At 53.1% G+C, this 27,503-nt stretch overlaps 1 protein-coding gene and 1 long non-coding RNA gene across 5 annotated transcripts; both read left to right on the forward strand.

Moving 5' to 3' along the window:
- Positions 1 to 6,593: 6,593 nt before the first annotated feature.
- On the forward strand, positions 6,594 to 14,515 carry LBX2 (ladybird homeobox 2). Of its 2 annotated transcripts, none has more exons than XM_079991201.1 (2): positions 6,594 to 6,865; positions 13,239 to 14,515. In XM_079991201.1, exons 1-2 carry the CDS (start codon positions 6,670 to 6,672, stop codon positions 13,712 to 13,714), a joined length of 672 nt encoding a protein of 223 aa, XP_079847327.1. In that variant the 5' UTR covers positions 6,594 to 6,669; the 3' UTR covers positions 13,715 to 14,515. The 2 variants fall into 2 exon arrangements, with proteins under 2 accessions (XP_079847327.1, XP_079847326.1); XM_079991200.1 differs by lacking the exon at positions 6,594 to 6,865 and adding an exon at positions 8,965 to 9,721.
- Positions 14,516 to 16,075: 1,560 nt separating this feature from the next.
- LOC307224421 lies at positions 16,076 to 25,762 on the forward strand. 3 transcript variants are annotated; one of them, XR_013842495.1, is made up of 3 exons: positions 16,076 to 16,116; positions 21,311 to 21,400; positions 21,745 to 25,762. It is a non-coding gene; the product is annotated as an uncharacterized lncRNA (long non-coding RNA). The 3 variants fall into 3 exon arrangements; XR_013842496.1 differs by lacking the exon at positions 16,076 to 16,116 and adding an exon at positions 16,671 to 16,879; XR_013842497.1 differs by lacking the exon at positions 16,076 to 16,116 and adding an exon at positions 20,845 to 21,015.
- Positions 25,763 to 27,503: the final 1,741 nt, after the last annotated feature.

Genomic DNA, 27,503 nt, shown 5'->3' on the forward strand with positions numbered 1-27,503 from the left:
GCTATTTTGTTACCTGCACAGGTGAGGTCACGCCCACCTCTGGTCACATGTAGAGGAAGTTTGTCCCAGCCCAGGAGGAAACCGGAAGTTCTGACTGGCTGGTCCAGACACCCCCTTTTTATGTCCACTCTAGGAATGTTGCATTTGACTGCTCTGTGTTTCACACCCCACAAAAGGTGAGGCCTCTAGGCCAACTTCATGAAGCCCCTCCAGCTCCACCCCCAGCTTGAAGGCACCTAGCCTCTCCTGCTCCTGGCCCCAATCCCGCCCCTTCCACCACTTTCTCAGGCTATCCCCTTCCACACCCCCCACCACAATCCCCGGCACAAGTTTGCTTGTTTAACCATTTAGGTAAAAAAAGTAAAGGACCCCTGGATGGTTAAGTCCAGTCGAAGGCAACTATGGGGTGTGGCCTTCATCTCGCTTTTCAGGCCCAGGAGCCGGCGTTTGTCCACAGACAGCTTTCCGGGTCATGTGGCCAGCAGGACTAAACCGCTTTTGGCGCAACAGGACACCGTGATGTAACCAAATTGCCCAGAAATGCCGTTTACCTTCCCGCTGCAGTGGTACCTATTTATCTACTTGCACTAGTGTGCTTTCGAACTGCCAGGTTGGCAGAAGCTGGGACGGAGCAACGGGAGCTCACCTCGTCGTGCGGATTAGAACTGCTGACCTTCTGACCGGCAAGCCCAGCGCCACCCGCTCCGTTTACACTTTGCCCGCCTTCCAGCTCCAACGTGGCATCCACACTTAGCCTAAAACTAAGGCTACAAATAATATCGCTTATATACAATTAAATCAAGAGCCATCGTTTAAAAACGTCCTGATCCCGGGGCCCCTCCTCGGCGTCTTGGTCTTCGCAAGGCGCTCCTCCGTTCACTTAAGTAGCTGCAGAGCCCAGCTAGTCCTCGCGCTCTTGACAACTGAGATTAGCACACGCGCACACGCGCGCAGAAACACACGCATCTAAAGGCCTGGGATGGAGCTGCTCGCCCCACGAGCACATTCTTCTCCATCACTTAACTCAATTTCCCTGTCAACGCCCCAGATAAGCTGGGAGTGGGGGCGGGGGGGGAGAGATGCTGAAGGAGAACCGGGCGGGGGAAGAGACGCGAGACCTGCTGAGAATGAGCTGGGGGCCTGCAAGGATCCCCCTCTGCAGCAATTTCCTGGTGCGTGTCACAGGGCATTATTCGAGACGGTGTGCAGGGCGGCGGCAGGGGGGGGGGAGTGTCTGTACGAGGCATGGAGCGGGGAGGAACCAGGGAGGCCAGGAGGAGCATTTCTCTCTACTTGCAGGTTGAAGTGTCCCTGCGAACACGCCCCGAGTCCCTGTATAACGCTCCCTCACAGGCTGAGCCAGGGCAGCGAAGACGCCTCTTTCTTCCAGAGGTTGCGCCTCGCCTTAGTCTGCTGCAGAAAAAAAAATGGGGGGGGGGACGGGTCTTCATTATGGCATCAGGCTTTCATGCGATCGTGGGATTGTAGAGTTGGAAGGGTCCCCAAGGGTCATCTAGTCCACCCCCCCCGCAGCGGAGGTTTTGTGTGCTTCAGATGCATCGGGTGGGGCCTTACAGACTCCCCGCTGTGCTGTGGCCTCCCCTGTAGCGGCGAGACAGAAGCCCGAGGGAGGCGAGGACGCTGTGGAGGAAAGTGGCTTGTCTGTCGACTGAGGTCCTTTGTCTCCGCGAGACTTCCTGGTCAGAGCGCTGCGCTAAGGCCGGAGGAATCGCGGCTCAAAAGCAGCCACGAAGCTCTGGGTGACCAAGAGACAGTCAGTGTTTCTTAGCCTAACCTCCCTCACAGGGTTGCTGTAAGGAGAAAACAGAGGGAGGCGGGCAACACTGAGCTATTTGGACCACAGCTGAGAGCCCGTGTGGCATAATGGCTAGGGAGACTTTGGAGTCAGTCACCATCGCTTCGCCTAACCCCCTCACAGGGTTGTTGAGAGGGAAAAAACCATGGAACCACCTTGAGCTCCTTGGAATTTAGAGGTGTATATAAATGTAGTAAGTACATAAATAAAATAGTAACAACAAGAGTCTGGGAGAACTGTGGATCTGGCCCTGTGACGGGTGCCAGACGACGCCCCTTCCTCACTCGTAAGAAGTCGATCTCTTAGTGTGGCGGCGCTGTCCTCTGGAACTCCCTGCCGATTGACAGCAGACGGGCTCCTTCCCTGCGCTCTTTTCTGCGCCTGCTAAACGCATCCTTGCTTAGACAAACCTACTCGGGTAAAATGTTGGTGTTTGTTTTCTTTTGATTTTAGTTTATGGGTGGTTTTAATTTTTCGAATGTTGCTTATAACTGTTTTTATCGATAATTTTATATTTCTTTTTTTTATAAACCACTTTGAGGCGTTTTACAATCAAGCAGAGTATAATTTTAAACAAACAAACCCGTTTCATTTGCTGTAGGGCTAGCAAAGAGGCAACCCCGGGCGAGCTGGACTTTCGCTGTGGCTTAGAAATATTTCCTGGGCCTGCCTTTCCCAGAGCGCCTCCCCTGGGCTGTCCCTGAGGAGTCCCGAGTCAAATCCTGCGCGCCACCCGCGCCCACAGCTCTCCTCCCGCAGAGGCGCCGAGGGAGGTTCCGGCGCTGGACTGGGAGGCGGCGACGGACGGATTGTCAGTGCTAAGGAGGGAAATAAGACGACTAAGAGGAGCTCTGTGGAACCAGGGATCGGGGCCACCGGCGAACAGGCCCCGACTCACTGGGCAAGGGCCCCTCGCCTCCTCCAAGGCCCCACTGCAGCAAACAGACGCGCGCCGTCGGAGAAATGATTTATCCGACGTGCGCCAGGCAGCCCTTCCAGGCCTCTGGCTTCTCTCGCGGACAAAAACTCTCTTAGTCCGCCTTGTCAACAGAGACGCTCCAGGCGCCAACATTTTAAAATCAGCAACGTTAAAAACAGACAAACGAAAACCAATGAAAGCGCTAAAGCAGAGAGGCGAAACCCTGAGTGGAATCCGGGAGAGCAGCTTGCGCGTAAACCGCCAAAGGAGGGAATGGATCTGGTCGCGGCGCCCAGACGAGAAAGGCCCTGCTGCGCCCGGCCATTCGCCGCCCTGGGGAAACGGTGAGAGGCTCAGAATAGCCAGGCATGTCCGACTGCAGCCGGGGAGGTGGCCGGGAGGGAGCCGGCGACTGCAGGCCCCTGAGCAAGTAGCCAGCCCGGCAACCCCGCGTTTCTCTCTCTCGCATTTCGTTGCAAACGTCCGCACGTCTTTTCGGCAACTGTAAAGGGGCGCACGGCTGGCGAGGCGAAGCAGGAGCGAGGGCGACTTGTAGACTTTGCGCTTTGGGTGGCTTTACAGTACCTTGGACGAGATTTTGGGGTGCGCCTGCTTTTCCCTGCTCCCTCCCCCTTCAGAGAGGACAGGAGGCAGCGGGGATCGGTAGCCCCGGCGGAGGAGCGGTAGCCCCGGCGGAGGAGCGGTAGCCCCGGCGGAGGAGCGGTAGCCCCGGCGGAGGAGCGGTAGCCCCGGCTACGGGCTCCCTCCTTCCTGGCTCCGTGTCAAAACTCCGCCGCCCGCGGGACTTTCGCACCTCCCTTCCTCGGCAGATGGAGCGCCTCTCTTCCCCAGTCTCGGGTCAGCGGCCTTCCACTCTCCTCGCTCCGCATCAGGATCTCCAGGAACCCACTTCTGCGGCAACAGATGCAAATAAAAATAGTGTTTGCCTTTCAGAACTGAGGCGGCGCTTCTCTACGCCAAGAGCCGCCTCGCCTTCCGCGCTGTGTAAGCCGCTTGACGGGGCTTTGCCGGTTTTTCTGCATCCAGTGCGCTTCTGGCTGAAGAAGCATTTTGACGGTATTCTGACCGTCACCCACCCGCTCGGAGAAGTCTTGGGATCGGAGCCTTTGGCAGCCAGAAGAGATGCGCCTTCCAGCTGCCGCCGGTCTCGCTCAGGGACTCTCGGAAGGCAGGAGGAAGGAGCAGGCGAGGGGAGGCCCGGCGCTTTTTCACTCCTGCGGCTTAGCGCGGGTCTTGTCAGAGGGGTGAACTATGGAAAGGGAAAGCAATTAAGAAAGGACGAAAGGGAGAAAGTCCGGCCAGCGGGGCTTGCCAGACTCCGCGCGGCTTCGCTGAAATCCCGGAGCAAAGCGGAGCCGGTGAGGCAGACCCGCTTGGAAGGAACCCGCGAGGGGCGGCGAGGGAGGCTCCCCTGGCGCGAGAGATTGGGGGGGGGGTCCTCTCTTTCCATAGGCTCCTCCCGCCCCTGTTGTCCAGAACCATAAGGGAGTTTCGCCGGTTGGGAAAGGAAGGCGAGTTCCTTTGGGATCGACTCCGGAATGGACCGAGGCCGGAACCTGGAGCGCCCCGCCCGGGAGACAATGCCCCGTCCTCCCGCTTACTCTTGCGGTGCCTTCACACCAAAGTCAGCCCCCTCCCCGGTTCCGATCCCAATTATTTTCATTCCCCATCCTCCCAAGTTTCAATCTCCAGGCTCCCCTCCCTCAGCAAAAGCAGATGAGGCGACGCGCTGGGGATTGTCCCGACATGAAAGTCACCATCTGGCGGAGCGCTCTCCCGATCCGCCGCCCCCCGCTCCGCCCGCCCGCCCGCCCGCGCGGCTGTGGCCATGGCGGGCTCCATCCGCTCCTAATCGCTCGTGTAAACGGCCCATCTATCACGGCGAGCGGGGATTAAAGGCCCCCGAGCGGAGGGGCGCGCAGCCCGCCAAGCGCTGAGTGACAGCTGCGCTTAACCACTTCGGCTCCGGGATGGGGCAAAACTTTTAACAGGGCGGAGGGGGACTATAGAGGGGGGGGGCTCTAAGGCAAGAAGCGAATTTATTCGGGGTGGAAGCCTTGGGATCCGCGGGAGGAGCATCCTCACCTGCTCTAAGCGCTGGGCCTGATCCGAACCATGGGGGGGATCTTTGGCCAGAGGAACCCTCTTCCACACTGCATTGCACCCCCCAATACCGAGGTGATTCTACTCCCGGAGCTCCTGCTTTCATTCTGGGGTTTTGGGGTACGTGGCTTTGCGCGCGACGGTTACAAAGAGGAACCTCTCCGCCGGCGGGCTTTGCTTTATTCTGCCTCAATGATCTCCGAGAGACCTTTCTCCGACGTGAAATAGCGCCGAAGGGTGGTTTGGGGCCTGGCCAAGCCTGGAGCCCGTCTCCAGGTTTCGGGGGGGGGGAGTAGGAGACCGACCGGGTTCGGGCAAAAGGAGCGGAACCTCAGCCACATACAATCTAGGCGTTCCGACAGCCCGGGCAGGATCCGGGCCGATTCCCCTTTGAAGGCTGGGCCGAGAAGAAAATGCAGCCGGAAAAATGGCGGGGGATGTCCTGCCTTATTCGGGTTGCAGCTGACAATTTTATTTCTTTATTTTTAAAAAAAGGGTTTTCCAAACCATTACAGCTCTAGAAAGAGCATACCGCATCCCCTTACCTGAAAGATTCCTTCTAACCTTCCAAATATTTATCTTCTATAGGTTTCCTTTGTTCCGTGTTAACCTAAAACAAGCAAAAGATTACATAAGGGACCAAGAGACGATAAAGGGGTGGAAGACGGCTCCATGCAATCCTTTTCCAACTGGGAAGGGGCTTGGGGCTGGCCCGGCTTGGGGCTTGGGGCTCTCCTGGGCTGGCCCTGAGCAGCCACCACCCGGCCGCCAGCGCCTTTCTCAGGCCCGGGCAGGGCAGGACGCCGCCTGCGCCTCACACCTGCTCTTCCACCCGGCCGTCAGGATGCGGGGTCGCGCAGTGGGGTCCGCGGGACTGGGAAACAGGGCGTCGGAACCTCGTTCACAGGTCAGGCCCGCAGCTCCGCCGCCCGACACGCGAGGAGGCTGGGCCTTCAGTGCCTCCGCCGGCGAGCAGGGAGGCTCCGAGACCCTCGTGCCCCAGGCCGCTAAGCTGAACGTCTGGAGACTCTAGAGTCTAGACGGTGTTCTTGCGGGGCGGCGATTATCATGCGAAGGAGCATTCTGCCCCGCGGAGGTTGTACCTTCCCGTTACAAACCCAGGGCCACTTTTATCCTCATGAATGTGTGAAGGGAATGGGAAACAAAAGGCGACTTCTGAATCTTGCGAGGTTTCTGGCTAACAGGAGTCTTATGGTCGCCTTTCGGGGTGATTGGAGGAGCAGGCAACGGGGCTGCTGGCTCTGAGATGCCCGGGGGCAACTGGCCAGGTTCACACAGCCAGAGAGGCCCCCCCACAAGTACTTTGCCGCGTCTCGTGTGAACGCACGCGCCCTTCCCCCCTTCTTTCCTGCGGCCTCTTCTGGCCTTCGGTGTGGGCAGAGACTATGGCTTGTAGGACGAACGACTCTCGTAGGACTTTCCCAGATATCGCGCGCCCACACCGAAGAAGATGCTATGGATTGGCTTGTGGCGAAGAAGGTGGTGGAAGTCGGTCGCAGGGCGGGTGCGGAAGGCGAGCGGAATGCGGACGCCAGTGGCGAGCGCTGCGGCTTCTCCTGGGCCTTTCGCGCTTCCTCCGGAGGTGTGAGATGGCTCTGGGATAGACTGATGTCCATGTTCCGTTTCTCTTCCGCCCATTGGCGAAGTCCTCCGGGCAGAGGTCGGGTGGCCATCTGTCCAGGATTCTTTAGTTGCGCTTCCTGGATTGCAAGGGGTTAGACTAGATGGCCCACGGAGGTCCCTTCCAACTCTCCAATTATATGATTGTGCGCCTACATTTGGGGTGTAGATGGGAGGGAAGGGATTTTCCTGCCCTCCCCCACCCGGTAACCTTCAGAGATACCGCCCCCATCCCCTCTTTTTCTGCTGCTTGCGCCGTGGGCTTTCCCGGGGGTATTGTGCCTTCTTCCGGCCGAGTCCGACCGGCTACAGGGGGCCCTCGGTGCGCGTCCACCGCCAGCCCTTTGCGCGCAGGCGGACCCGAGGTTTGGACAGGACAGGCCTGGCCTCTCAGCAGCTGGCTGTGGAGGGGGACAGGCTGGGAGGGAGGGAGGGAAGGAGGGGGGGGTTTACAAGCGTGCGGGATCATGGAGCTATTTGTATGAGGCTTTTACGGCCGGTCCGGGCAGTGAAACTCAAAACCTGCCCAAAGCCCCGCGCTGCGGGCCTTAATCACTCCCAGACGCGGCGCTTTTATGGGCCATTTAGAACTGGGGAGGCTATAAAACTCCAGGCAGTCGAGGGGGGGTTAGAATAGTCGGGGTGCATCCTGGAGGGAAGTGGGGAACCCCATGGAGGCCCCACTCTCCGGAGAGGCCGGGCTAGCCGTCGGGGGGAGGTCGGGGCCGCCCAGCCTGTCTACAGACTCCCCTCCCCAGCAGGCGGCCCGCGGGGGGCTTTGAAATGCTCTTTACAGCGCTTGGGGGGGAGAGCCGCTTTTTATGGCTCCCTTTACGGGGATGTTGCACGTCTGCCTTGCATTAGCGGCGGGGGTGGCGAAGGGGCCTAGCGGAGCGCCCAGCTGGGCCGCAGGCGGCGAGGCAAGCAGCCGGAGGGCCCGATCCACCAGAGACCCTGGGACGCCGCCGAAGCCGCCCTGCACCTCGGCTCGCTCGCAAGAGCGCAGGGGAAGAACCGGAGGGTGGAGGGCCGGAAAGGGGGAAGAAGACCCTAAGCTGGCCTCGATGGGTGGGGAAGGAGGGCCCGGAGGGCACACAGGGAGACGCGAGGGGCAAACCTGGAGCGGAGGCAGCGGCTCCTCTGGGCAGCGTCTCGGATCCTACGGGCCACGCAAGTCAAGGACGCCCGCTGAACAAGCCGGAGCCGGCGCTGAGGGAGAGGGGAACCTGAGGGTGCCCAAGATAATAATAGCAGTAATAGCACGAATAATAGTACTACTACGAAGAGTACTACTGATAGTACTACTACCAATAGTAACAACAGTAACAATAGTCATAGTGATAATAACAAAGCACATCTTCAACAGCGGCAGCAGCAACAAAATTCCGTGCGTCCGCGAAGGAGAGCGTGGAGTGGCTCTCGCGGGGTGCGAAGCCTGCCTTTCTCTTCCTTCCTTTCCCTTACACCAAGCGGAGGAAAACCCTCCGTGGCTCTCTCGGCTCTGGAAGAAGAGAAACCTCTCCCCGAAGTCCCCGCGGGGCTATTTCGGGGCCGCCAAGCTGGTGAAGGAGCTGCAATTGTGCGTAATTGCGCGGCGGGTAAAACCAGAGTCCCGAGAACAATAAGCGAGGCTGCCACAAACCCCCGAGGGGCATTTAGCTGGAGGGTCGCCGCCGCCCGAAGGAGAAGCAGCCGGAGGGCCCCGGAAGAACCCGGCGCTTCTCTTGCTCGGAATAATCCTCGCCACAGAAGGGCGACTGGCGATTAGGAACTGCACTCGAGGGAGGGTGACTATTTCTCTAGAGGTGAAGGCCGCAAAGGGCGCCCCACATGCTGGTCAAGGAAGGCTCCCCTCCTCCAAAGCAGACCCGATCCAGGCGGCTCCATAAAGCTCCTGGAGAGAGGCGGGGGGGGCGCGGGAAGAGACAATGCCAAAACTCAGGGGGCTCCTTGAGCAGAGACATTTGCGGCAGCTTAAGACAATTGCCAGAGATGAGCCCCGAAGGGGGAGGCAGGGTCCTCTATCGCCCACCCCAGCTGCCCTTCTTGTATCTACAGCCAGTTTGGCAGGGGGCGGTGGAAGGGTCTGGAAGGAGCGGGGACCACCGCGGAGCACACATACCGAGAGCTGGAGAGGCGAGGCCCAGCGTGATAAGCCGAGAAGGGGCCAGCCCAGAAGGCGCTGCTTCACAGCCCAAGCTGTCCTCGGCTTGGGGAGCCGGAGAAGCTGCCGGGTCAGGGCCCTGGCACAGGCCTAGCCGCTCCCGCGACGCCTCTTTGCTCCCGGGATCGGGGCCGCCAGCTCAGCGGTGGAGCCGAGGGAGCCCCCAGGCAGGCCTGCGAGCGAAGGCAGAGCCGCCGGGCGGTGGCCGCTTCTGCAAGGCGGCCGGAGAAGCGGGGACCCCCTCCCCTCCCCGCGTCCCCCCCACTCGCTCCCCCCTCTGAAACTTTGCTAACACTTCCGCGCTGGCTCCTCCTACCCGGGTGCCCAATTGATGGCCCTGCCTGTGCGTCTTTAAGGCTGGAGCGCCCGGGCGGACTTGGCTAGGACTGAACGGGCTCACCGCCGGCCAGAGGCAAGGAAGACCCGACGGGACGCCCCCTCCCCAAGCCGCGCCGGGCGAGGCCAGGCAGGGGGATGGGCCGGGGGGGCCCTTGTGCGGCGCCGCTCTACTCTTAGGCCCGGACCCAGCGGGCAGCGGGGCGGGGGGGGGAGAAGAGGAGCTTCCGCGCTCAAAGCTGGAGGGGGCGGCTCAGAGCGGCTGGCGCGCAGAGATAACAACGCCGGGGGATCTGCAGCAGCAGCAGCACCATGACCCCAAGGGGGTGCTGAGCCCCATCCCTGCTCCAAGAGAAGCTGGGGGGCTCCCTCCCCCTCCCTCCCGCCTCCCTCCCGCGGGCCATGACCTCCGCTAAGGAAGGGAAGGCGGCCCCCGCGCTGCCTCAGCCGGCCACCGAGGAGCGGCGCCGGAGCCCGCTGGACCAGCTGCCGCCGCCCGCCAACTCCAACAAGCCGCTGACCCCCTTCAGCATCGAGGACATCCTCAGCAAGCCCTCGGCGCGCAAAGCCCCCGCCGCCCGCCTGCTGGACAAGGTCGCCGGCTCGGCCGGACCTCCCCGCAGCGGCGTGCCCGCGCCCGCCTCTCCGCTCTGCGCCCTCGAGGAGCTGGCCAGCAAGACCTTCAAGGGGCTCGAGGTGAACGTGCTTCAGGCGGCCGAAGGTAAGGGTTCGGGGCGAGCGGGAGAGGCGGGGCGGGGCGGCGGAGGGCCGCGCTTGCCTCTTCCGCTCCGAGGGGTGACCTCCTCGGGGGCTCTCGGCCACGGGGCTTGGGCAGGCTCGGTAAGGAGGCGGCACCCGGGGGCACCTTCTCACAAACGCTGCTACGAAGCCAAGGAAGCGGCGGCCCTTTCCCTGTCCGGAGATTTCTCGGGCAAAGCGAAGGGCGAGGCTCGGACCCTCCTCAGCGGTTTGGGAAGCCCAGGAGCCGCCTCGGGGGCTGGCGGGTGTCCCAAGGAGCCGCCGCTGCCCTCGCTTTCCCGAGAAAAGCGCGGAGCTCCCGGAGGCGAGGAAGAGACTCATCCGCCGCTTTCCTTCGGAAATCCTGATGCGGAGGTCTAGCGGCGTCGGAGGCGAAGGGCTGGTCCGCCCAGCCCTCTTTCCACAGGGTCCCCCCAACGCCAACGCCGCTTCCTCCCCTTTGGCCTTTCTAATCATTTTTTTCCTGCCCCGCAAGAATCCGCAGCCGGTTAAGTCAATATTATGTCAGCGGCCTGGATTTGTTTATCTGTCCCGCTGGCTCCACTTGACGGGCAGAGTCAGTCCAGACCGCGAACCGACACACAAACCGCCTGCGCTCCGAGGACAGCAAATGGCTGCCGCGTTGGGTCTTTCAAAACTAGACCGTTTTCTCTCTTTCGGTCCCGCCCGACGAGAAAGAAAAATGCCACCGGCCTAAACGGCGCGAATTCGTTTCTGGCGGGTGCTAAAGTTCGTGGCGGCGGCTGGGTTCGTTTACCGCGCGCAATAATTTCTCCTTGCTGGGTTTCACACGACTGCGATTTAATTCTGCCTTCTGCTTCTGTAAAGTGACCCCCCCTCCCGCCCCTGCAACGCACCGAGAGACACTCTCTATTCAAATTAGCCGAAGGATGAACGCCGAAAAACGGCCCCGAATCACGTTAAACCACAAAGGGAAACGCGCTAGTTTGTTCGGGGCCGTTTGCTCCGATGTCCAGGAGAGAAATCCGGGAGTCGAGCCTGTTGGAGAACGGCCGGATAATCGAAGTGGGCACAGCCCTGCCCGGACCCCCATCCCACAAAAAACCCCGCCATTTAACATCCGGTTCCTCAAAGAATTCCACCACCCCTCTTTTTAAAAAAATGTTGCTGAGAGTGAGAGACAACATTTCGCCTCCACTTTTCCGGGGAGCTGGACCTTTCAGTTGTCGCCGCGGCTAAAAACCTTTCAGGCCGAGCAAACAATTTTCCGCCAGAACCCCGAATTCGGGAAGGTTGTTCCTTGCTGAGCCCCCCAATTGCGCCCTGGGCAAAAAGCGAGTGAAGGCCCCGGACTCTCCTTCTCAACGCTTCTCAAAGGTACCCTAAGAGCCACGTGGAGAGTCACAATCGGACATTACGTAATTAGTTCAAATTAATTATATTAAATCATATTCTTTATATTTTACAATTTCCCGTATTTCTTGGGTGGATGTTCCTCCCCAGTCTTTCAGCTTAAATTGCTTGCAATTCCCCAAAACCATATTTCAACTTAATATAAATATGTTTCAGACGCCTTTCTCCCCGCGCCAAAATGGGTAATATTTGAGTTCCTTTTTTCCCAAGGAACCCGGGAAACTCTCTTTTTTTCCTGCGTTGTGAAATTAGCCGGGCCTCAGCAGGTCCTCTTCGGCGCCCTTCGGGCAAAATTCTGACTAGCCAAGGGCGAGGGAGGCGGCGGGTGTTTTTCTTCTAATCGTGAAACAACAGAGCTTAGGAAAGCGTCATTTGTGAATGGTGGGGTGGAAAATGGGACAGAAAGAGAATTTAAACCCATTTCAAATCCAGGCTTGTTGCTCTTTTTTTCAGGGCGTTTTCAAACTTTCAGTTTAATACATTTTTGCATTTTCCCCAGCTGAAGTGCAAATCATGCGTCGGAACAGAATCTCAATAAATTAAATTGAAATTAAATTCCGGCGCATGGAAATGGGTTTACTTTCTCTTTCTGTCCCACTTTCAACCCCACCATTCACAAGTGACGCTTTTCTAAGGTATTCGCAGGGCGCTCAAACAGTTCACGTGTACAAATTCGGATTTCAGACCCGGGAAAGGGAAAATTGAGCAGCATTTGCGAAAATAGCCGACAGAGGAAAGCAGGATTTGAGAGCGCTATTAGTGTAAAGGGGGCATTAGTTTGGATAAGCACATCCTGAAGAGAAGGGCCTGATCCTGTGGATTCACCCAAACGGATTAATTCTGCGAGAGGTAATAGGGTTTCCCGGAGGGGTCCGGCTTCTCTGCTGTGGGCCGAATCGTTTTAATTCTAGACGAGGCCCTCGCGCGGGCTCAACCGCAGCCTAGTCTCGGGCAGGTCCATGGTCTCCTCCCTCCCCCGGCCTGAAGGTCCTCGTCCGGGACCAGAGAAGACCTCTTGTCCTTCGGCGGCCGTCGGGGGGGGGGCAGTGGGTTGCCCCGCCAGCAGCTGAGGTCAAGGGTCCCGCACTTCGGAACAGCCATTTGGTTTCATTACTGCCTCTTGCGCGCCTTTCTTAGAGGTGGAAAGGAGAAAGGGGAAAATAGAAGCAGGAGACTTTCGCTCTCCTTTCCCATCACACAGTCAGGACGGAGAAAGAAAGTATCACTGCTAAGCGGTGGTTGTTTATTAGTATTAGTATTAGTATTAGTATTAGTATTAGTATTAGTATTAGTATTAGTATTAGTATTAGTATATTGTTATTATTATCCCCACCCTCACTTCAGGATAAAAGTGTAGCAATTATTCCTTGATCTGGAATTTTGTTCCAAATTGTAATTTGGTGCCAAGCATCTCTCTCTCTCTCTCTCTCTCTCTCTCTCTCTCTCTCTCTCTCCCTCCCCCCCCCCCCGCCAGCCCAGTTCTTTGGGACAAAGGTCGGCGCCTTGACCGCCTTTGCTTCGTTGTGCGAGCAAATGGCCGGGGCTTCCCAGAGTCTGGTTTTCAACAAAATGTTATCAACGCCTTTGAACAAGGGCGGCCGCCCAGCACAGTCCCTCTTTGTGCTCCTTCACTCGCCCTTCCATCCCCACGAGAACTGGGTCCGCCTGACTGAATGGGGAGAGAGGGGAGGCCGTCGGTTTTCCAAGATGCTCCGCGTCCCGCTAGCACCCTGGGCTTCCCGCTCGGCGCTTCAGCCTGGGGCGGGGAGGTTAAGCTAGAAGCCGCCCGTCGTTCTCCGGGCGCCCCCACCGCACTCGCTGGGTTTCGGTTACCGTCGGGTTTTTTGCCCTGCGCCCAAGGGGAAGAGGTCTCCGGACCCCAGCAGAAGGGATAGCGAGAGCCCTTGCCAGGCCTCCAGGCAGAGGAAGCGGAGACTCCGCCGCCCCTTCCAGCCCTAGTGGGGTAGGTCTGGAGTCCCCCCGACGGCTGCAGGTTCTTTGGCGACTCCAGACTGGGCAGGGCAGGTGCGGGATGGGGGGCGCTGGCCCTTATGCCCGGCGGGGGCGGCTGACCGCGAATCCTTCTCATCTGCCTCCCTCTGCAGGCCGGGACCCGCTGGGCGCCTTCGGGCCGCGGCAGCAGTCGAAGAAGCGTCGGAAGTCGCGCACGGCCTTCACCAACCACCAGATCTACGAGCTGGAGAAGCGCTTCCTCTACCAGAAGTACCTGTCGCCCGCGGACCGGGACCACATCGCGGCGCAGCTGGGCCTCAGCAACGCGCAGGTCATCACCTGGTTCCAGAACCGGCGCGCCAAGCTGAAGCGGGACTTGGAGGAGATGAAGGCCGACGTCGAGTCGCTCAAGAAGCTGCCCCCGGCCGCCCTGGAGAAGCTGGCCAGCATGCCCGAGCTGGAGCCCCAGCCCCAGCCTGCCCGGGCCCGCGGGGGCAGCCTGCCCCGCGCCTCGCCCCCGTCTTCGCCCGGCGCCTCGCTCCGCGCCACGGACCCCTTCTCCGACGGCGAGGACGACGACGACGAGGAGGAGAAGGACGAGGACGAGGAGATCGACGTGGGGGACTGAGAGCCTCGCGCGGGGCCAGCCCGCTCCCCCAGCATCGAACCAAGGGACGGGGGGGTTGAACCGTTGGACCCCTTACCTCCCTCTCTTTCTCCCGCCTCACCGCCAGCAAAGGGGCTTGAGAGGGCGCCCCAGCCCAAGAACAGAGAGGCCCCACTTTCGACGTCCTGCACCCCAATTCCCTGACGCCCCAGGATTCCATTCAACCCGCTTTCCCTCCATCTTTATCCGCCCTCCCCGTCCATTCACCCCTTGCCCCGTCCCCGCCCTGCATGTCGTCCATGCGTTGCCTGCACCTCAGACCCACCCCCGTTATTCTGGCCCCAGCTGACCCCACCCCGTCCTCCTTCTTCGGTCACTGGCGTGGAAGATTTGGTGCAATTTCTTTTTCTAAAAAATCAATTAATTTTATTATTATCATTATTTTTCAATCGTGGTTTGGTCCCTGCTGTGATCTCGATTCCTCCCCCCCCCCGCCCCCGTGTCCTTGCTGTTTGCCTTTCCTCCATGAGTCCAGACTGGGACACCCACCTGGAGGAAACAGGGGACTGTGGGGGGGGGGGGCGTGTATTAATGGGAAGGCCGCATTTAGCACATTCCAAAAGGGGCCCCCCGACGGCTGGGCCTGGAGCTCTGGCGACTCCGCGAGGAACCACCCCTCTAGGGAAGGGGGGCTGCCTTCCCTCCCAATTTGGGGTGGGGGCAGCTCCCCCAGCCTTTCGCGCACCCCCACCCCACCCTCAGTTCTCCGGTTCTCTCGGTCGTGTGTGCGTGTATATATTTTGAATAAAAGGACACACCAGACGACGCTGCCAGCTTACGAAGAACTGGGGCGGGTGGGGGGCACTGGGGGGATCCGGGCGGAGAGGGAGCCGGGAGCCTGAGACGCAAACTTTCAAGGGAAAGGCCGACGGAGGAACCGGGCAGTCCCGGAGCCGGGAAGGCGCGGCCGGAAGGTGGGCGAGGGCGGCGAGGCAGGAGAAAACGGGAGCGTCTCCCCTCACCCTCAACCCTCGACGGATCTCCTGCGGAGAAGACGCTCCCACGAGTGGAGGGGAGTCGCCTCAGAGACCCCCCCCAGAAGTCTGTCTCAAGCACAAAAAGAGGGGCTGGGGACGGGGCCCCCGCAGGGGACTTGCCGCTAAATCCAGGGGCTTCGGCGTTTATTTGGTTTTGGTTGGAACAGCTGGGGTGGTGGTTACACCCTGGCCTCAGCCCTGTAATTGTCAATTTGGGAGGGGGTCCAGAGGGTCATCCAGTCCAACCCCCCGTAAGGCAGAAACAGCAGCTATAGCATCCCTGACAGACGGCAGTCCAACCGAGGAGAGTCCGCCACCTTTTCCCACTGACCTTGGGGCTCGCAATTTCCCGTTGCTTCTGGGTCAGGGGTGTTTTCAACCGGAAATAACTTGTGTGAGTCGGAGGCGGGAGGGGGGGGCAGAAAGGCGGTGCAAAATGTTCCGAACTAAAAAGAAGACCGCTAGGATCGGCCTGCGCCGAACTGAAGGCTTATATGCGACGTCGCCAAGCGCGCCTGCCCATGTGCAGAGAGCAGTCCCTGCTCCGCTCGCTTCCAGAAAAATCCGGCATCCTTTCCAAGCGTCAACCGACGGCAGAGCCCGACCCCATCTCCCCCCCCTCCACCTCTTTCCCCCTTCCTATTGTCTCAACAAATGAAATTGATTTGTAAAAATGTTACATGGGGGGGGACACACGAGAGAGGGACATTGCACACTATTGCAAATCAACAAAATCTTTAATAATAAAAAAACCGACGGCAGAGGCAGGGCCGCTTTCTGAGCAGCAGCCGGGCTGGGGGGGGGGTTGGCCCTCCTCCACCGGCCATCCATCTCCACCCCCCACCGCCGCCCCCTCTCCTCCACGCCGTGTCTGCGCCCCGTACGATTCAATTAGGCGCTGGGAGCCGGCCCTGCCATCTGGTTTGTGAATTCGCCCTGCTGATGGATTGGAGCCCCCGCCTGTCGAGGGGAGGCCAGGCAAGCAGAGCAATTGATTAACGGGGGGTTGGCGATGATGAACGCCCCACCCCCGGCCGGCCCCCGCCTTTTGGAGAGGAATGGGTCGCACTTCAAGGCCGGGGGATTCGTTCCGGAGCGGGGGAGGGAAGGGCGTCGAGGGGAGACCCAGGCCCAGCCGCCCCCTCCTTCCCTAGCGCCGCAGACAGCGCCTTTTATGAGCGGGACGTGCCTCGGCCACGGCGGGAGGGGGCGGGGGGAGGGGGAAGGGACGCCCCGTCGGGGCTGGCCCCTCCCCCTTCTCCCTCTACACGTGTCCAGTTGCTCTGCCGATGCGAAGGGTCCTTCTCCTCGGGAGACTTCGCTTTGGGGGGGGGAGCCGCTTTGGGAGGAGAGAGAGTGCCGTCGAACAAGGTCGCCGTCTGCAAGGTGCGAGGCCAGCTGCCAACACGGAGGGAAGCCCCGATCCAAAGGGCAGGTTGGGGGGTTGGGTGAGGGGCGAAGGGGGGCCCTCGAGGGGCAGAAACTGGCCCTTGGCGGGGTCGGGGACCGCTCCCCCTTCCGTGGGGCGGGTGGTGCACAGAGAGAGAGAGAGAGCGCTCTAGCAGGAAAGCGTCACGTGTGGACAGTGGCGTAGCGTGGGTTGTCAGCACCTGGGGCAAGGCAAGTAATTTGCGCCCCCTAACCCTACCCCTAACCCCCAGATGTTGCGCCCCGTGCGGCCGGCCCCGTGATGCGGCCTGGAGAAGAAGCCCAGCTCCTCCGTCCGACGGGCGGCTGATTTCCTGGAGGAGCTTTTGCGGCCGGACCAGAAGGGGTTAAGCCCTCCGAGTTGTCCGTGGCTAGAGAGGGCGCGTCCACGCCACGCCTCCGGGGAGGGAGGAAGTGACGTTTGGGACTTCCTCCCTGGGGCTTCCCGGAAGGGTCTGGCTTTCCCCGGAGCGGCGCCTCGCCCCTTCTTGACCTCCTCAGTCAAGCTCTAGTAGTATTAGTATTAGTATTATTAATATAATAGCATTATATATTATTCTTCTCTTCGGCGTTTCTCTTGGGGGCCCTTTTGCGGCGCCGCGAGGCGACCGGAGGTTTTCAGCTTTCCTTTTCCTTGTGAGTCTTCGGGGATTCCTTCCTCCTGGCACCTGGGAGTCGGCTTTTGAGATTCAAAGTCGTCCTTTGGAATTTCCGGATCCAGGTAGGCAGCTGTGTTGCTCTCAGTAGTCCAAATAAATTGAATTATTTTTTTTGGAATGGTCCAGTAGCGCCTTAGAACCCCCCTCAGTTTGCTCTGGGCCTCAGCTTTTGGGTCCCTGCACACCTCTCCAGATACAGGGGAACCGAAGTCTCCCGCCCCGAGATATATATATATATATGTATATAGGGAGGGAGGGTGTGGTTAAGGACAGCAATTAGGGTAGCCCTACAGGAAAAAGCAAGGGAGAGTATGCAGATGACCAAAAATAGCTTTCGCAGGTGTAATGAGACAAGAATCCAATATCTCTGTTCTGACCAGGTCTCTCCATAGTTTTCAGTTTAGTAATAAGTTTTAATTCAGCAACTTCTCTTTCAAGTCTATTTCTGAAATTCTTTTGTAATAAGACAACTGCTTTGAGATCCTGTATTGAATCTCCTGGGAGATGGAAGTGTTCTCCTACTGGTTTCTCTGTCTTGTGATTCCTGATGATACATTTTTTGAATTTCCAGTTATTTTCCCGTTTGTATTTTTGGGAGCATTTTCTTTCCTTTCTTGATTTTAAAATGGATAGCAAGAATGCTGTTGTTGAGGAAAGCCCCCAATTAAGCAAGCTTTTCAGAATAATTTCATTCAGTGGCGGCGACATTTAGAAGGAGTTCTAAAGTGTATTGAACAAGAAGAAATGGGAAGCCGGGTCTGTTATGCAGGACAGTGTTTCAGACAAAGAAAGGTGAAACAGCTTCTCCAATGCTTCAGAGTTTGCAAAAGGCTTTAGATTTGCTCTGGTGGGCAAATAAGTGCAAGCTGCAAGAGATTTTGACTAACTTTTTTTTAAAAAAATACATTTTTATTGAGATTTCAACAGATTTATAGTAACAAACAAAACAAAACAACATAACAGAAAACAATAAACACAACCAAACAAAATAATTATATATGTTCAACTCTTACTCTCATATAGCTTACTTTCCTGACTTCCTCACATCTCCCTTTTCTGTATTCAAATTTCCAATTTTAGTTTCAGCAAATTCTTGTTGTATTTTAACTAATTTTAACATTTTTTAATTTCTTTTAAATTAACCACTCCCACTGCTGTCCACTTATCTTCTGGTCCCCCATCACTTTGATTAATTTAACTTTGTTTCTTTACTTGTTCCATAAAACCATCTTTGCACATTCCTCTCAACTTTATCACTAATGCCTCATTGTCTCAGTATCCTGCATCATTTTAACATTCAAGTAATTTACAATGTTTTTGCAGATAAACTTTTAATTTCTTCCACTCCTCTTCTGTTTGTTCTTCTCCCGAGATTTTGACTAACTTTTTTGTGGCATTAAGGATCTTTTTAACTATCGCTGTTTTAGCTGCCAGTTGTGAAAGAAGTTTCTCAAAACTTAAATTTATTGAAACATATCAGAGATCTACAGTGAGCCAAGAAGCCAAGAGCCAACGAGTAACCTAGCGATACTGTCAATTGAGAGAGATTTCAATGTAAATTTTGATGCTATTGTTGAAAAATGCACACAAATTAACACTGGGCTATTTTAAATAAATTTGAGTATGCTATCGTTAAATGCATTTTTAATTTCATCATTGTAAAAAATACAATACATGTGCTTGGGGGGTTAATGGGTTCAATAATGGACCGGTGGAAGGGACTCGGAGAGTGTTGGCAGTCCACGGGTTAGGGGGTGCAATACTTGCTTTGCCATGGGTGCTGGCAACCCATGCTATGCCCCAGCTGTGCTGCCCAGTGCTGGTGCACCCCCCTCCCCAATCAAGCCCCTCTGCCTCCCCTGTCAGAGGACAGGCTGAGCAAGGTCAGCCTTCCTCTCTAGGAAGGAAAGAGCCACAACAAGAGAGAGTTGATTTGGGCTAAAATAGGAGCAAGGAGAGGAGAAGGGTGGAAGTCCAGGCCTGTAAGGTGCAGGGGGCGGGGGCTGAACAGTGATTGTCACTTTCTCTTTCCTCTCTCTCCTTTGTTCTGCAGCACAGCGGAGAGGAGGGCATCAGCAGAAATGAAATTTATCCCTGAAGGTGCCTTTGAGTCTCTCTGCAGGGAATAGCTTTTAATTTGACAGTTATGAGACACATGCAGCAGGCGGGGGGGGGAGGGAGGAAGCCTAGCGTGAAAAGCCGCCCCACGCCACCAGTCTGCCCCAAGGGATGTCCTGGAACGATCCCTCTCTCTCTGCACGAGAACTTAGAATAATAGAATCTTTAGAGTGGGAAGGGACCCAAAGGTCATCCAGTCCAACCCCCTCTAATGCAGGAATCTCAGCTAGAGCATCCGTGGCAGACGACCCCCCAACCTCTGCTTGAAAACTTCCAAGGAAGGAGAGTCCACCGCCTCTCTTGGGAGTCTGTTCCACTGTCTAACAGCTCTTACTGTCATGAAGTTTTTCCATGTTTAGTCAGGGAGAAGAGTGTCACCTCTTGGGGGCTGGTTTGCAGCCCTGGCAGAGAAAGCACCCAGCCTGGGACTTGAAACTTTGGCCTTGGGTCCTTTGCACCCTGACTCAGGTTTGGGGGTGTTGGGGTGAGAGGCAATCGGAAGCAGAGAACTGTAGCAATGGAAGAAACCCCAAGAGTCATCCCATCGGGGGTGCAGGGCAGCTGGGCACCTTCGCCCTCCGACTCCCAGCCTTCACTCCAAGATTAGCGTAGCTCAGAGAAGGTAGGAGCTGGTTCTCGGCCCGGACCCAGCTCTCAGCTACGGCCCCCTAGATAGCAGCTGCCCTCCTGTCGGAGAAGAGGGGTCACGGCACTCACGAAAGGGCCCCTGGGCAACCACCACTGATGTCCTCATTCTGGTTGCCCCTTCGGAGGGAGCAGGCGCCTCTGGGCAGGCACTGGCCCCAGCTTTGCTTCTGGGGAGGGGTTCCGAAGAAAGACTTGACGGGACATGCCAGTGCTGTGTGCCCCCAGGCCACAGCGAGGAGTGCGGGGCGCGTCTGGGGAAGCTGGAGGCGAGAGCAGGGCCATCTTAACCTGGGGGAGCCAGGGGTGCAGGACACCTGAGCTCCAGGCTCTCAGGGGCATCGGGCCAAGAGTTGGAGTCCGGGGAAGAGCTGACAACCGAGCAGAGCAAAGCCCATCAGAGCGCCGTGGGCTCTTCTGCTGCGGGCGGCTCTGTGCGAGTTCAGGGGTGGGTGAGGCACTGAGGCTGCCAGCCGGCTCCACCCTCCTGCGCGCCTGGGACTGGCGTAGGGCCGTGGAGAAGCCCACCCAGCCCACGCTGCTCACACCATGAGGTGCCCAGCTTCGCTCAGTTGCCGATGCCTCAGACTCGTTTGTTGCGCTGGGCTCTGCTTGCGTTGGTTCCATGCTGCCCACCCCCCAGGTTCCCAACCTGGCCTTTCTCAGCAACTAACTCCTCGGGCGCCTCTGTTTCGCAGGGCTCTGCCTCTGCGTGCCCGAGTCCAGGACCGAGTGAGGCGCTGAGGTGGACAGCCAGCTCTGCCCTGCCTGCGCGGCTCAATGGCCTGCCCACCTGACAAGGCACGTGGTGCCACTGTTCTCATTTACGAGACTTCCTGGACCATGACAGTGCCTACTAGCTAGCACACACACACGCACACACACACACACACACACACACACACACAGTGAGGGGGCAGGTAAGAAATGAGTAATTTCTGTAGATAATATATATTAAGGGGAAATATATAGAAACACTAATTTTCCATTAATAATAAATCAGTATTGAGTTTGCTAATAAGGAAAATATATGAAAGGGGCGGGAAGTCTAATGTTCATGAAGAAACTTACTGTTTGGAAGTTGTTATAGTCTTTATGTGTTTTGTGATGTTTTTGATTTAATGATAATCAGATGGTGTTGTAAAGATGTGATATTGAACAGTAAAGCATAAAAAAAGAAATCAGAATCAGACATTGAAATTGGAAATTGAAATTAGTGATTGTGTGATTGAGTATTATTGGGTGGCTGCAACTCTTCTGCGTGGACTCTGGCAAGATTCCACCTTGAACTCTTTACTGTTCAGTGTTTCTGAGTAGTCACTGAGAGAGATCCATTGATTAGTTGCAGTGCAGTGAGAAGAGAGACTGCAGGGAACCACAGCTCCAGGACTCTTTCCAGAGCGGAAGGTTTTTTGTTCTGGTGGCTCGGTTGGAGGTGAATTTCCAGTGAAACCTCTTTATCTGCCCTGTGTGCCTCGACTGCATGGCCAGTGTGTGCTGCCCCCCCCCCCCCCGGTGTCTGGCCTCACTCAGCCACTGCTGCGGTGGGCTCTTCTGCTGTGCCGGGTTTTGCACACCCGAGTCCAGGACCGAGAATGGACAGTGTGGACGGGGAGGAGCCAAGCTGAGTCTGTCCGAACGGGGACACAGGCGAGGCATGAACCTTGGCCAATATTTATTTATTCACGCACCAACTTCATGTTTATCTGCTTTTTACTTAATTTTTGCAGATGGCTGATGGTAAAAAGAAATTTTCAGAAAACTCGAGAAAGAAAATATAAAGAAGATGATGTCTCCAATTGGAACTTTTTTCCGACCTAGTAAGTGAGCTACTTACTTTCTCCACGTATCTCATTTGCACACATTTATTATTAAGTGTTTATATTTTGACCGAGAGGATTTATGCAAATCTCGAAAATAAATAGGTGTAAGTATTAAATGGCAAGTTTCCAGACTGCTTTTATGGGTGGATTTTAGGCAGATATTGGCATTGCAGCCCGTTTAGAGCAATTGCTGTGTGACATACATGGCACAACAGCCGACCTTAAATTATTGCTTCTCCCCAGTTTGGCTTTGTACCTACAAAGGGCTTGTGAAGTTTACTGCTCCAAGAGCCACTATTGTAAATTATGTCTATTAAACTATGTTATTTCTGTTTTAACAGGTACATCTTCTGCAGCCCGGGACGTAGAAGAAATACCTTCCAGAGATTTAGAACTTACTGCGCCTATTGCAGAAGCCTCGACTCACAGCACACCTGCACTTGCAACTAAATCTCCTTCGATGTCTGCTATTCCCCCAGAAGCACCGTTTCATGAAGATGCAATGGAGGATCCTTCTTTGTGGCCTCAAATAGTCCCAGAGAAGTTAAGATTGTTTTTAATAGATCAAGGGCCAGTTCAGATAGAAAAGTCAGCTCATTCTACAGATGGTAATAATAGGGCATTTTCAGACACTTGTTACACAACAAACGCTAAAGAACAACGAAACTGTTAATAGAGACTGGCTTTTGTACTCCAGATCTAGCGATTCCGTATTCTGCTTTTATTGTCAACTTTTCAACGATGGTGTCACTGATTTTAATGATGAGCCAGGTTTCAAAGACAATGCATTTATCTGGAAACAAAAGCACATGAAAAGAGTGCAGGTCATCTCTTGTCCATAAAAAAAACCCCTAAATCTGAAAAACAACATATTGAAAGGGAAATCTGCAGATTCCGTAAATCAAGCCGAAATCGAAGGTGAGAAAAGATGGTGGGTGGCTGGTCAAAATTTAGCATTGAGGGGAAATAATCAAAATTTGTTCTAGTTTTGATAATATATTAGCAGAGCATATTAATTGTATTCAAAATGCTGAACACCACATGCCTCATTATATTGGCCCTAACATTCAAAACAAATTGATCAATATAATAATAATAATAAATTTTATTTATACCCCGCCCTCGCTGGCCAGAGCTGGGCTCAGGGCGGATAACACCAATAAAATTTCAGTAAAAACATAATAAGAAAAAAATAAAAAGAAAAAAACAATTTAAAATACAGGTTAAAATGCAATTTAAAATGCAGCCTCATTTTAAAAGTTAAAACCATAAGGGGAGGGAAACATAAGGGTCAGACTGAGTCCAAACCAAAGGCCAGGCGGAACAGCTCTGTCTTGCAGGCCCTGCGGAAAGATAATCAAGTCCCGCAGGGCCCTAGTCTCTTGTGACAGAGCATTCCACCAAGTCGGGGCCAGTGCTGAAAAGACCAATCTAACCACCTTGCGACCTCCAAAGTGTTGTCATTTGTGGACCTTAAGGTCCTCCATGGGGCATACCAGGAGAGGTGGTCCTGTAGGTACGAGGGTCCTAGGCCACATAGAGCTGTACTCAACCGGGAGCCAGTGCAGTTTGAAAAGCACTGGGTGAATGTGCTTCCATGGCAGAGACCCCGTGAGGAGCCTCGCTGCAGCATTCTGTACCCGCTGGAGTTTCTGGGTCAGCTTCAAGGGCAGCCCCACGTAGAGCGAGTTGCAATAGTCAAGCCTGGAGATGGCCGTCTCATGGATCACAGTGGCCAGGTCAGGGCGAGAGAGGTAAGGGGAAGCAATCCAAATACTGGTCTTATTTTGAATGGCACTCCTGATGTCTCACACAAGGAGCAGCTTACTGTTGTTAGGTTTGTACACCTTAACCCATTAACAAAAAATGCTGAGTTGAGAGAGCATTTTTTAGGTTTTTCCCCAGTGACCAACACTACCAGATAAGCACTACCAACATTTTTGTTGGATTTTTTAAAATCTTCAAATATTGAACTAGATGACATGCGAGGTCAAGGATATAACGGTGCAAATATGAGAGGCAAAAATATAGGCCTCCCCCAAAAAATCTTGGATATAAATTCATGTGCTTTCTACGTTGCTTGTGTGGCTCACAGCCTCAATTTAGTAGTGATTGATGCCGCTAAAAGCTTACTGGAAGTGACTAACTTTTTTTCTGTTGTTCAAAAAATATATGTATTCTTTTCCGGGTCGACGTCACGTTGGCAAATTCTCATGAACCAGGTGCAAACTTTAACCTTAAAACCATTATCTTTTTTTTTTCTTCCAAAAAATTTATTGGTTTTCACAATATTATAAACAAACAAACAAACAAGACAAACAAACATAAATCATAGCCTTATTGAAAATTACACTTATTAACTTTGTTAAGTGACTTCCTCGCTTCCCCTTGGTTGAATTTCATTGCATGTCCTTTTAACGGTTTTCCAAATCCCAATTCTTATGAAATTTAACTTAAACATTAACATCCTTAAATCTTCACCTTATGGAATTAAACATATTAATTCATCACTTAACATAAATAAAATAAATAAAATCTGCAAGCTATTTTCAATTAATTTAACTTAACAAATTTAACTAGATAATCATTAAATTTATTCCACTCTTCCTGATACTCCTCCTCCTTCTGGTCGCGGACTCTTCCAGTGAGGTCAGCTAGCTCTGAAAAATCCATCATCTTCATCTGCCATTCTTCTATTGCTGGTAATTCTTGGGTTTTCCACTTTTTAGCTAACAAAATACAAGCAGCAGTTGTGGCATACAAAAATAATTTAACATCTTTCTTGGGCAATTCCAAACCTGTTAACCTTAAAACCATTATCAAACACATGATGGGAAAGCAGAGTGGAGGCGTTGAAAGCACTTCGTTTTAATATGGAAGAGGTTTGCGACGCCTTATATTCCACTTTTTCAGATAGAGAGACAAGGAACACAGCAAGTTCACTGATGTTGAAACTGAAGTCTTTCAAATTCATTTGTTCTTTAGTGACGTGGTATAGCCTATTAGTGGAAATTAATACTGTTAGTAAAACGTTAACAAAAGTCTGGTGTCATTCTTCCAGAAGCAGTTAAAATGATAGAGCAGGTCAAAAATGACTAAGCTACAAATCGTACAGACTCCATGTTTGACAAAATGCTGCTAGAAGCTAAATCAATTGCTGAGGAAACAGAATGCGAAACCGAATTTACAAGCGCTGCACGCCCACCTGCCAGAAAAAGATTTTTCAGTTCTGAGCTTACCAATGAGCAAATCACAGAGCCACAGAACAACTTTAAGGGAATTTTTTATTTTTATTTGTTCGATGTGGCAGTCGCAGAATTAAATGAAAGATTTGAACTGTTAAGTGAACACAATGACAATTTTTCATTTCTAAAAGATATAGACAAATGGAGAAAATTAGAGACAGGCCAGAAAAGAGCAGATTTGCAACAGAAATTACTTCCGAAAGTGGGGCTGATGTAGATGGAGAAGATTTATTTCACGAGCTAGAACTATTACCTATTGTTTTCCATAGAGACACAACTCAGCTGGATGTTTTCAATTATGTATATTCAAATAATTTGACGTCAGTATTTCCGAACTTGTCCATTTTGCTATGTATATATTTAACATTACCAGTGACGGTAGCCGAAATTAAAATTAATTTAAAAATATTTAAAGTCAACTATGACTCAAGAAAGACTGACCAACCTTGCCATGATCAGCATTGAAAAGGGAGTAGCAATTGATACTGACGACCTTATCAAGGATTTTCCTGCTCTCTGCCTAGACCCTGACTCTGGGCTGCAAGACTGCCCTGTAAACGATCACATTTCCCAAATGTCTGATAGCCAAGTTCCACAACTTTTCACAGGCTGGGAGTAGTGGCTCCCTCTGATTGTACCCATTCTGGAATTAGACTTGAAAAGAAAGTACTAGCACAGTTAAAATCTAATTAGATTTTAATTTGATCTTGACTTGTTTTTAGGAGGTAATTTAATTATTGTTTGATTTTGTACCAATGTTATATATTTGATGTTAGCCGCCCTGAGCCCAGTCTTGGCCGGGGAGGGAGGGCTACAAATAAAAGTTTATGTTTATTATTATTTGTGTTGTGGATACGCAACTTCCATAGTTTACTTGACACGGTTCAGACTGACCAATGCCTTGTTTTCAGCGACAGTCTGCAGCATCTGAAGCTGTGAAATGTGCCAGGGGCAAGCATTCTTGGTGTTGTGAATTCTACTGATGTTAACAACTTTATCTGACCAATAGTATGCAAAATCTCTTAACTGGTATCTGATGCATAAAGTATGTGTTAATGAGATGAAAGCAAACTAACCCTGGCTCCAATTGAGAAAATGTTTGATACACATTTTTTTTTTTAAAAAATAATTTTTATTTATTTTATTTTCCCATAGCAAATATCCAATATCATTACTAGACATTCATTTTTCAATTTCCCCCCTCCCTGTTGACTTCCCCCAACTTCCATTTCTGGTTTATTGCATCAAATGTTACATTCTGCTGTTTATATATAATATTATGTTGTCACACTTATACTCTTGTTCTCTGTAAATAAAATTGTAAATGTTTATTTAAGTCCTGCCAGTGAGTCCATATTTTTCTGTTGTTTCTGCAAATATATTGTAAAAGGTTCCCGTTCTTTTTCAAAATCACTGCTGTCCTTTTCACACAGTTTGTCTGTTAACTTTGCTAACTGCATAGTTCATCACTTTTAGTGACTTTTTTGTGGGCTGATTCATTTTCCACATTGAACCACGTTTTATGACCAACCAATTTGCTAGACAGATTTTTTTTTAAAAAATAGGCCTTTTTAAAGCAGATTTACAAGCTTCCCAAAGATTAATTTTGGCTTGATGTAGTGGATTTCAAATTTTAATTATTTTACAATATGTTTGCATGTTGTTTTAAGGTCTCCCATATTAAAGCAAAGGATTAAGGTGTTAGGAGAACCTTAGAATTTGAGGAAAAACTATACCATACAATGTACTGTATCAAACTATTTTACATGACTAACGTGGGTATTCTGAATTTAAAAAGAAACAACATTGTTAAAAACAAGGTGTTACATAATAAGATAATTTGTCTTAAATCTGCAAAAAAATAAAATGTGGTGTTCTATACTTAATAATAAGTATACCTGATGATCGTCTTCCAAAGCAGCTACTCTATTCCAAACTTAAAAATGGAAAGCGTAATGTGGTCAACAAAAGAAGTTTAAAGATTCTCTCAAGGCAAATCAAAAAATTTAAAGATTCTCTCAAGGCAAATCAAAAAAACACCGACAACTGGGAAACACTGGCCAGTGAGCACTCCAGTTGGAGAACAGCCTTGACCAAAGGTGTCCTGGGCTTTGAAAACACTCGAACTCAGAACACAAGGGAGAAACGTGCTGAGAGGAAGGAACGCTTGGCAAACCCTCACCGGGATCAACTCCTGTCCAGAAACCAATGTCCCCACTGTGAAAGGATGTGTGGATCCAGAACTGGCCTCCACTGTCACTTACGGACTCACTGTTAAAGCCGTGTTTATGGAAGACAATCTTACTCAGCTACGAGTGATCGCCAAAGAAGAAGAAGAAGAAGAAGAAGAAGAAGAAGAAGAAGTGCATTGTTAATAAACGAACATTATGTTTGCAGCTTTCTTTTCCCAAGCAGAGATAATGCTTAAGTGTGGTGTCAGCTCCCTAAGAAAAGGTTGACAACTCTGGGCAACCTAGGGGCGCCGGGTGGCTCTTTTCACCCCGGTGCTGCATATTGAAATACAGTGGCAGCAGGAGGCCCCATTAGCTAAAGTGGTGCTTCAGGTTAAGAACAGTTTCAGGTTAAGAACGGACCTCTGAAACGAATTAAGTTCTTAACCTGAGGTACCACTGTGTATTGAAATACTTTATTGTCACTTGTACAACTTGTATACAGTGAGATTACACGAGCACCCCCCCCCCACTCAGCTCTCTTAGTCTTAATTCCCCTTGTTTACTGACGCACACCCACCAAACCCCAAAGTCAGCTGCCCCGTTGCTATATTTTCATTCAGCAGCCTAACAGCCCACGGATAGAAGCTGTTCTTTACCCTGTTGGTGCGACTAATCCTGCCT

The sequence above is a fragment of the Podarcis cretensis genome (assembly GCF_951804945.1).
Source record: "Podarcis cretensis genome assembly, chromosome: 9".
Taxonomy (NCBI): domain Eukaryota; kingdom Metazoa; phylum Chordata; class Lepidosauria; order Squamata; family Lacertidae; genus Podarcis; species Podarcis cretensis.

What these genes read in the sequence shown, in the direction of transcription:
- LBX2 (XM_079991200.1), top strand. Translation starts at nt 9,403, where the DNA reads ATGACCTCCGCTAAGGAAGGGAAGGCGGCCCCCGCGCTGCCTCAGCCG. An exon ending in CGTGCTTCAGGCGGCCGAAG is followed by an intron (nt 9,722 to 13,238) that starts GTAAGGGTTCGG and finishes CTCCCTCTGCAG; the next exon opens with GCCGGGACCCGCTGGGCGCC.